The sequence below is a fragment of the Hemibagrus wyckioides genome, linkage group LG29 (assembly GCF_019097595.1).
Source record: "Hemibagrus wyckioides isolate EC202008001 linkage group LG29, SWU_Hwy_1.0, whole genome shotgun sequence".
Lineage (NCBI taxonomy): Eukaryota > Metazoa > Chordata > Actinopteri > Siluriformes > Bagridae > Hemibagrus > Hemibagrus wyckioides.
In genome coordinates, this window is record NC_080738.1 from 20630689 (window position 1) to 20641347 (window position 10659).

Sequence of the window (10659 nt, forward strand, 5' to 3'; positions counted from 1 at the left end):
TAGAAGCTCATTAAAGAGAATGTTACAACTCAGCTACTGGTTATGAGGGTTTTGCACAAACAAGGAGTTAGCTTTTTAAAGCCAATGTGCCAATCCACATTTATTTAGCATCACGTTAAATTTGAGGATCAGACTCAATTCGCGTGTCAGTTAAGCAGCAGGACATGTACTAGAGCAGCATGTCGGCTAGACAATGATACCGTCCCATGCGACACACTTCCAAACAATCGGACGCTGGTATAAAACCCAATGCGGATGTAGAACGTGGAGCACCCAGGTATGTGAAACTCAACCTTTGCACCCCTGTTGTGCAATTCCAGGATATACACTAAAGGGACAGACAGCAGGCTCCTCTAACACAAGACAAAAGGCAACCCGTCGCCTGAACATACAAGCACCCTACAAAACATCTCTTGTGTCCACCAGTGATTCCTAGCACCGCAACAACAGGACGTCGATGACGTCACGGTCCACCAATGATGACGCATACGAAGCCACATACCCTCTCAGTTTGTATACCCTCCAGGGCATCTTCCGATTGGCTAAAACTTAAGGAGAGTAATGACCTTTCCTGCCACAATCAGGTGGGGCCTAGGCAAGGGAAACGGAGAGGGCAGAGTTTGGCCAGTCTATGGACAGAGCGATGTCAAGAAGTGTTTGAGGCATTGAAAAAGAAGCTGACCTCTGCACCAGTCCTTGCTTATGCAGATTTTGCCAAAGATTTTATCTTGGAGGTAGATGCTAGCCAGGGAGGATTGGGGGCAGTTTTGTCCCAAGAATTCAAAGGGAAGGTAAGACCTACAGCAAATGCAAGTCGTAGTCTTAGGCCAACTGAATGAAACATGGCTAACTATAGCTCTATGAAGATAGAGTTTTTAGCACTTAAGTGGGCCATGGTTGAAAAATTCAGAGAAATACCTCTTGGGCCATAAATGCATTGTGTACACTGATCTTCTCAGCCATTTAGTTACAGCAAAACTTGGAGCAACAGAACAGCTTTGGGCTGCGGAGCTGGCTGCCTTTAATTTCAAGATAAAGTATAAGCCAGGTAAGAGAAATGGTAATGCAGATGCTCTTTCTCATCAGGGCCCGGTTGTGCTGAGTGAGGTCTGTGGCTTAGCTGTAGGTACCCATGTCCCAGAAGTACTGCAACAGGCAGTGGGGAAGGGTCAAGGGTTGCAGGCAGCTGTGATGTCGGTAAGTGTGTTGCCAGGCTACTCTAATTCTGCTTTGCACTCTATGCAGGAGGCAGACCCTGTCGTTGGGGTGGTGTTGAACTTTTGGAAACAAGGTCACCGCCCAGGGCCTGAAGAGCGACGAAAACTTGCCCGACCCGTACTTAACCTGCTCCAACAGTGGGAAGGGTTTGTAGATCAGGAGGGTGTTCTATATCAAAAGCTTTCCCGTCCTGATGGAGGTGAAAGGCACTATCAGTTAATATTGCCTGAAATGTTGAAAGAAGACGTGTTTAATCTGCTTCATCAACAGCATGGACATCAAGGTGCTGAATGAACTGGCAAGTTAATTCGACAGCGATGTTATTGGCCAACAATGTCATCTGACATAGTTCGGTGGTACCAACAATGTGAGCATTGCCAGCTAGCCAAAGATAACATACCAGCAGCAGAAGGTTTTATGGGTCTTCTGCTAGCTTCAAGACCAAATGAGATTGTTGCCATTGATTTTACTGTCCTAGAGCCTTCTCGCTCAGGACAAGAAAACATGCTCGTTATGACTGATGTTTTTAGTAAATTTGCAATAGCTGTCCATACACGCGATCAGCGAGCTGAAACAGTAGCTCAGGTCTTGGTAGAGGAGTGGTTTTATAAGTTTGGAATTCCTGGTCGTGTACATTCTGACCAGGGCCGTAACTTTGAATCCGCTCTTACTTATCAGCTTTGTGATTTGTATCATGTGAAGAAGTCCCATACTACACCTTATCATCCGGCAGGTAATGGCCAGTGTGAGTGTTTTAATCGCACCTTGTACAATCTATTGCAAAAGTTGCCTCCCTCAAGAAAGTGGGATTGGGCTTCTTGTCTATCACAGGTTTTATTTTGTAATGACACTACTCCACATCAGGTAACAGGGGAATCCCCATATTTTCTGATGTTTGGCCAAGAACCCCGTTTGCCAGGGGGGAGAGTTCCGGAATCAACTGTAGGTAATGTACATGACTGGGTCTTGGAACATCGCAGGCGATTGCAAACTGCCTTTGATGGGGCCCGGGAGCATTTGCTAGCTGCTGCAGATCTTCGTAAGAGGCAGCATGATCAGCATGTTCATGACCATCCCTTAGCCCTAGGCCAATTGGTTTATTTACGGGATTGTGCATTGAGAGGTCGACAAAAGATCCAAGATCTATGGAGTTTGGTAGTATACCAGGTGGTTCAGCCTCCTGGTGATGGAGGTGTGGTTTATGCTATCGCACCTGTTACAGACTTGAGGAAATTCCGGCAGGTCCATCACTCACTCTTGAAGGTTTGCGTCCAGAAGGAGGTTTTGTCTGGTCCTAGGCCCACAGAATCAATAGAGGTTTGTGAAAATCTTGAAAAGGAACAGGATGTGGATGATGTTGACTTGATAGTAGTGGTACCAGGGATTTCACAGGTTGCACAAGGAGTAGCGCATAGGGTGTCCGAAAACTTTGCCCAACCTTCCTTTTGTCTTGTGTTAGAGGAGCCTGCTGTCTGTCCCTTTAGTGTATATCCTGGAATTGCACAACAGGGGTGCAAAGGTTGAGTTTCACATACCTGGGTGCTCCACGTTCTACATCCGCATTGGGTTTTATACCAGCATCCGATTGTTTGGAAGTGTGTCGCATGGGACGGTATCATTGTCTAGCCGACATGCTGCTCTAGTACATGTCCTGCTGCTTAACTGACACGCGAATTGAGTCTGATCCTCAAATTTAACGTGATGCTAAATAAATGTGGATTGGCACATTGGCTTTAAAAAGCTAACTCCTTGTTTGTGCAAAACCCTCATAACCAGTAGCTGAGTTGTAACATTCTCTTTAATGAGCTTCTATTTCTGACATTAGTGTTGCTGCTATACATTATTTTATTTTCCTTTTGTTTGGTTATTTTTATTAAGATTAGTTAATAATTTTTCTTTTTAGTTATACTCTGTTGTATTTAAGCTTGTGTTTTCCCTTTTTTGGGCTTTGTCTCTCTTTAGACAAATCCCATATTGTAGTTAATTTCTTTATTTTTATATGTATATTGTACATTTCTGAATGGTGGGTTTCAGCTATTAACTGAACGTTAGTTTTGTTTATTTCTTGTTAGTTTATTTTGGGGTGGACAACCAAGTGTCATCCACCAGTTGTAATTGTGTTGATTTTCTTTGTTTTAATTTGTATCTCTTGTGTTGGCAGGAACCATGGCTCCTCCTTGGTGCAGTGCTTCCTACACGGGTGTCGTGCTCCTTGGGAGGTGGTTGTGAGTGCACTGGGTGTATGTGTATTAATAATAGAAATTGAATTGTTCTATCTTACTTGAGAACAAGAGCCTGTCCTTGTCTAACTGTCATTAAGAGATGCAGTTTTAGATGTTTGGGTGTAAATGAATGAAGTTTTATTTTCTTACATTGTATTTTCTCAACTTAAATAAAATATTTTTGTATGGAACCCTACTGCTTCTGACCCTGTGTGACAAACGAATCTGTGTGAGCCTTGTTGGGCTCAGTTCATTTTCTTGGGCTGTGCCCAAGTGGTGTAGTCGGAAATTCAAGGTTGGTTTTCATCTTTATCTACATTGAACTTAATTTTTACATTTGAGTCTTTATTCTTCCTCCCCACCACGGGCACCACACAGGCAGAGATCCAAGACAAGGTTTAAAACTGTTTCCTCGTAGAGTACTGAATGTAAAATCAGAACAAATCACGTTTATTTTCACTACTGTTAATTATTTGGTGCTCCGTCATTCCACAGCCATGCAGTACCTCATTATTCAGGTTAATATTACAGTTCAATATCACAAACAAAAGTCATGATATTCTGTTTTTACTGCATTCAAGTCATTTGTGTGATTTTCGTTCTGTTAAATACATTTTCCTGTCATTAATATTCAAGGTGGAATTGCTGAATGTTTTCCCATCATTATAGTTTCCCAATATTAGTTAACAGTAAGTACAGGTAATTCTATTGCTATTTTAAATGTTTTTTATTATTATTTTATTGTAAATTATAATTTTATGTTTTAATATTTTTATTGGATTTAAATTTGTAACTATTATTATTCTACTTTTATGACACAAGCAGTAAGAAAGCATTTCACTGCATATCCTACAGTGTACAGTTGTGAATGGAACACAAATAGAAATCGGACTGGTCACTGGATCCAACAACAGTTTCAACATTCACAAACATTTTTCATTCTAAATTGCATATTCACAGTGATTCTGGAAGATATAATATGACATTTATATAATAGGACATTTAGAGATATCAGAGAATATTTAACATGCTTTGAGCTGATGGTGTGAATCTGGATTATTTTCTCTGCAGGGTGGTACACCACATTCCCACTCCTGTCTGTACAATAATCAGACTTTTCTAATGATGTTAAATGACATGTAGGAGGGAGATGCATCAGAACAGCATCAGAAATCTTTATATCAGTTCATGGAGATCTTACAGTAAGTTAGTAAGTAATAAACCCACAAATAAATAAATACCTTGATTTGGTTTATAATGTCATCGTTCTCTGGCACACTGGGGCTGATGACGGTCAGAATATCAGTGTAGCCGTTTCCATCCAGTCTGATTGCTGTAACTGGTCCCAGTCCACTGAGAAACAGCAAAACCACTGCTAACATCTTTATCCTGTTTGTTGAACTTTTATCTTTTTGATAAGAAATCCAATCTGTGCAGATTTCTAGGGTGTGAACTTCCGTAAAAATCTTAAGCAGGGCGTTAGGTACGTGTTAAAACGTGTTTCATTAAAAAAAAACATACCAGAACAATGATTCATCTTCATTCTTAAGTAATATTTTTCATATCAACCTACAACCTAAGTACAGAAAGAAGGAAGTTGGATGGAAATGAGATGAAATGTATTTTGTGAAGATTATTTGTACAGAAGTTTATATTTGACTCCACATCCAGGGCTAATATATAGAATGTGGAATTGGCTCTAAAAGGATTTGACAGAACAAATGTTATCAAATAAACATGTTCTTTATGCTCAGTTACATTTATGGCTAAAATCATAATTTTACTGTTAACCCTTAGCATGTGGGGTGGCAAGAAATGCTTTAGTTTTTAATTGTCTTCCCAATTATATTTTCCTATTAGCTATTAATATAAGACAGTTGAGGAATGTGTGATGGGGTTGAGGATATAAGGAGAATTACAGATAAATGTGTAAATCCAACACACACTCTCACACCTTACACTTCATATCTAAGTATACAGCTCCATAATAACAGCATTGAAGCTACATGGACATGAGGAGCATGAAAACATCATTTGTACTGATATTTATTGCTCCAGTTAATGATGTGCAGTCTACAGTTTGTTTAATCTCCTCTCTGAATGTTAAATAGTTAGTTAGTATTAATTATGGAAAACCAACTGGTGTTTATTTAAAAAAAACAAAACAAAAAAAAAACAAAACACAAAACAAGATTTTCAAGCAAAACATTTACATCAGACAAAAAATATCTGGACACTTATAAGTGGCTTCATTAAAGATTACAGTGTTTTAGTATTGATCTTCCATGGAATATTTACTGTGTATGACCCGTGCCTGTTTTTCATCTTTTCTGATTTCTGACTCGTATTTTGGTTTTGTTTGCTCTGTAGTGTTTTGATTGTCCGGTTTTTGACCTTTGTCTTGGTCAGTAACTCTCTGCTAATGGATCCTAACTTACATAACCACCAGCTTGGCGTTACAGCTGCATTGCAAACCAAACAACTGTCAAACCAAGTGGCATTTATTTTAAAGATACCATAAGTACACTTTCCAGGTAAACATTTCCGACTATTTTTATGTCCTTAAAATGTCATTTAGGAGTCCCCAGGTCTATTTTGGTGTCGTTAAGGTGTCCCAAGGTCTAATTTGGTGTCCTTAAAGTGTCCCCAGGTCTATTATGGTGTCCTTAATGTGTCCTTAAGGTGTCCCCAGGTCTATTGTGGTGTCTCCTGGGCTGACACCCTGCAGATATCACTCCCAAAAAGACTATGTAATTCCCTGAATTTTGGGATGTCATTACAGAGCAAGCTCTGAATCATTGTGGTGAATAAATAGTGACCCCTACTGGCTATGATCATGACTGGCTTTCATTCAGACCGCCCCATGTTTGCAAGAACAATAAAAGAACACCCGCTCTAATCCATTTTTTTTTTTGTCATCTAAAATAATAATCAATCTTATGGTATAGATTAGGATTGCCATAAAATGTTTAGAGTAGGTTTAGGATGAGCTCCACCAAGGTGCCACTGCAGCAAGGCCCTTAACCTTCAGTTGTATAAAACGAGATAAATTGTAAGTCTCTCTGTATAAGGGCGAAATGTCAGAAATGTAAATGTAACTACCATCCCCTCAACCCAAAGCCCCAAACATCCAAGACTATAAACCCCAATACTGGCTGATATGTGACTTGATGTCTTTGGGATCATAGAGTAGGATATTATGAAGTGGTCTGAATTGATTTTGATCAACTTACATTTTGATTGTTCTAACTAATCAAGTCCGATACGTTAAAACGGAGCTAATAAATTAAATTGATTTCAGTAGTTGGCATGTCAAGTGAATGTTTAGTTGTGTGTGTGAATAGAAAGGTTAGGTTTCCGAAGAAATCTAGCCTAAATAATTATCCACCTGAGCGACAGGTTGAATTTAAACGCTGTGAAATGGTCGAAGGGAGTTGATCGTAGCATGGGTCAAGCGCAGCTCATTAGTTGTAGCATTTTTAATGAGTCTTGGTGTGATTTGCCTCAATGCTGTAAATATGGCACGCTCCTTTTAACCTTCTGTGAGCTTCAGCTGAGTTCTGATCTGTCTCTATAATTTGGTTTATTCAACAGAGATATTAACATTATCAATTAACAATATTTTCTGTATTTTCTTAATCAGAAATAATTAACAACACTGGGCACAAAAAATCTTATAAAAATCACATATTGACATTTTCCTGTAGAGATAAAATGCCACAAATGATCAGCCCTCTCGCAGAGCCGTCTGTTCTGTAACTGCAAAGAGTGACGAGACATTAAACTTAGAGGTGAAATTTTACAGGCCCTGGTGTCTTCGCTCTAGTTTTATTTTTCGAAGTGATTTTATGGCTGTGTAAAGGGGAGAAATGAGAGATTCTTCTTCCTTGAGACGTGTTGCATTTATGATTGACTTCCAGTGGAAAGGAAAAAGGTCTCCTCAATCATAGTAGTGTTTATTAGAGTTTATTCTGTGTTTGATCTACTTTACCACATGCTAACTGGCTCACAGAACATTAACCATGATTTAAATACATGTGTACCTGACAAAAAAGTAGAGTAGAAAGGTATTACTTTTTTTTTTTTTTTTAACTGTTTGCCATTTACTTCTTCCACCATATCAACAAACATACAACACATGGCCTTAGAAGCCACCACCCCATACAAGTACATGTAAACCTCTCTTTCTCTTACTGGCCTCTAGGACCGCCGCTACTGCTCTGCACTGTGTTGTGTATGTTTATGGGTGGTTTATGGGAAAACGGACACAGAGGGGTTCGGGATTGTGGCTTGACCGTTTATTCCACAGCATGGCATCTATAACATTGATAATGTAAAGTTTTAAACTTGCAAACTCCATTCCAATGCACATGCAATTCAATAACATGCTCTTGCTCTTTATATTATCATACATAGCTTTACATTAGCCACCATGTATTAGTCACATTCAAAAGAAAGAACAAAACATTTTAGCTCTTCATGTTACCCTGTATTTAGGCCTTTAACATTTAATGCACAAAACATCTCAATAAACTGAACTTTAGTGCGATAACAACAAAAAAATTTACATTTCAATTTCCACTGCCATTAACATGATTTACCTATAGCATTGATAACTGTGAACTGAAGAAAATATGTTGTACTACACACGTATCAACACTAGGGTACATCAAGAGGCTTAAAACAACGCTAAAGGCACTTGAATCTGTTCTAACATAACAGTGTCATAGCGACATCTTGTGGACAACACAATATACTTCCTTACATACACATGTCCCCCTACACCCACAGAATCAACATAAAAAATATTAAAGTAAAATTATATAAAAATAAAACAAAATAAAATGCAGTAATTAGAAATAGTATTACTATATTCTCATTTTCCACAATGTCTATGTATGGTATCAATAGCCGAAAAAAATCTTTCCACATACCATTAGCAATGTAGGTTAGTCTTTCCAGTACAATACTTTGTCATGAAACATTTTTGGTAATGGCAACGTAAGTACTTGAAAATAAAAATTTTAAAAATGGGTAGAATAGTCATTTTTATTATATTTATTAGTCTGATCATGGATAATCTAGCAATGGGGGTCACAGTCCAGTGACTTCTGTGCCGGTCCCAAGCCTGGATAAATAGAGAGGGTTGTGTCAGGAAGGGCATCCTGCGTAAAACATTGTCAAATTTAACCATGCGAATCGTCAGTACTCTAAATTTCATACCGGATCGGTCGAGGCCCGGGTTAACAACGACCGCCATCGGCACCGTTGACCTACAGGGAGCTGGTGGAAATTGGGCTACTGTTGGTCGAAGAAGTAGAGGAGGGAGGAGAGTGTGCAGACTGAGAGAGAAGAGGAAAGGTAAGAGTGTAGGACTGAGAATAGGAACTCTGAATGTTGGTACTATGACAGGGAAAGGTAGAGAGCTGGCTGATATGATGGAGAGAAGGAAGGTGGATATACTGTGTGTACAGGAGACCAGGGGGAAGGGGAGCAAGGCTCGTAGTATAGGAGCAGGATTCAAGCTGTTTTATTATGGGGTGGATAGTAAGAGAAATGGGGTAGGTGTGGTCCTGAAGGAGGAGTTTGTGAGGAATGTTCTGGAGGTGATGAGAGTGTCAGACAGGGTGATGAGTCTGAAGTTAGAGGTTGAAGGGGTGATGTTGAATGTTGTTAGTGGTTATGCCCCACAGGTAGGTTGTGAGTTAGAGGAGAAAGAGAGATTCTGGAGTGAATTAGATGAGGTGATAGAGAGTATTCCCACAGAGGAGAGAGTGGTGATAGGAGCAGATTTTAATGGACATGTTGGTGAGGGGAACACAGGTGATGAGGAGGTGATGGGCAAGTTTGGAGTTAAGGAAAGGAACCTTGAAGGACAGATGGTAGTGGACTTTGCTAAGAGAATGGACATGGCTGTGGTTAACACTTATTTTCAGAAGAGGGAGGAGCATAGAGTGACTTACAAGAGTGGAGGATTTCTTTCTTCAAATGTAGGACAGTCGTAAAAAGCATTTCACTACATGTCATACTGTGTATGATTTCGTATGTGACAAATAGAATTTGAATTTGAATTTAACAGTGGTGAGACCGGCCATGCTGTATGGTTTAGAGACAGTGTCACTGAGACAGAGACAGGAGTCAGAGCTGGAGGTAGCAGAGCTGAAGATGTTGAGGTTCTCTTTGGGAGGGACACGGTTGGACAGGATTAGGAATGAGTACATCAGAGGGACGGCTCATGTTGGACATTTGGGAGACAAAGTTAGGGAGGACAGATTAAGCTGGCTTGGACATGTTCAGAGGAGGGAGAGTGAGGTAGGAGATATTGGTAGGAGAATGTTGGACATGGAGCTGCCAGGCAAAGATGCAAAGAGGAAGGCCAAAGAGGAGGAATATGGATGTAATAAATGAGGATATGAAGCTAGTGGGTGTAAGTGTTGAGGATGCAGAAGATAGGGATAGGTGGAGAGAGATGATTCACTGTGGAGAACCCTGAAGGGAAAAGCAGAAAGAAGAAGAAGAAGAAGTCTGATCATGGATGTAGGCAAACTGGACCAGTTTTTCAGTGCTTCAGTTATTTTGTCTAACATGGTGTCATAATTTGTTGGGATTATTTCACTGAGATCAGGAGTGATTTTGACACCTAAGTACCTAAAACCTTCAGTAGCTGTCAAAAATGAGTATTTATTATTATTTGACTTAACACTGGAAAAAAACAAGGACCGTTACGTTGCCCGGATTGGTATTACCGGGGCCCCAAACTGGAGCCAGGCCTTGGGCTGGAGTCTTCGCCTATGGGACTCGGCCAGGCACAGCCCGAAAGAGCGATGTAGGCCTGTCTTCCCATAGGCCCACCACCCACAGGAAGAAGCAAAAGGGGCTGCTGCTGTGTGATTTGGGTAGCAGTCATGGGTGGTGGGCCTAGATGACCCAAACCCTGGTTAAAGAATCTGGCTCTTGGGACATGGAATGTGACCTCAGTGGCGGGGAAGGAGCCTGAGCTGGTGGGGGAGGCTGAGCAGTACTGGCTAGAGATAGTCGGGCTCACCTCCACGCACAGCCTGGGCTCTGGAACCCAACTCCTTGAGAGAGGTTGGACCCTGTACTACTCTGGAGTGCCTCGTGGTGAGAGGCGGCGGGCAGGGGTGGGCTTGCTTATAGCCCCCCAGCTCAGCCACCATGTGTTGGAGTTTTCCCCGGTAAACAAGAGGGTGGTTTCCCT

At 40.7% G+C, this 10659-nt stretch overlaps 1 protein-coding gene across 3 annotated transcripts in view; it reads right to left on the reverse strand.

Moving 5' to 3' along the window:
* The window catches only part of LOC131349309 (calcium-activated chloride channel regulator 1-like), a 53191-nt gene extending 48272 nt beyond the window's left edge, over positions 1-4919 (reverse strand). For 2 of the 3 annotated variants that reach the window (XM_058384903.1, XM_058384902.1), the window contains exon 1: positions 4682-4918. In XM_058384903.1, coding sequence (XP_058240886.1) covers positions 4682-4822 — 141 coding nt within the window. In that variant the 5' untranslated portion in view covers positions 4823-4918. Of the gene's footprint in view, positions 1-4681 lie in introns of all 3 variants that reach the window. The other variant, XM_058384901.1, reaches the window with a different exon arrangement.
* Positions 4920-10659: the final 5740 nt, after the last annotated feature.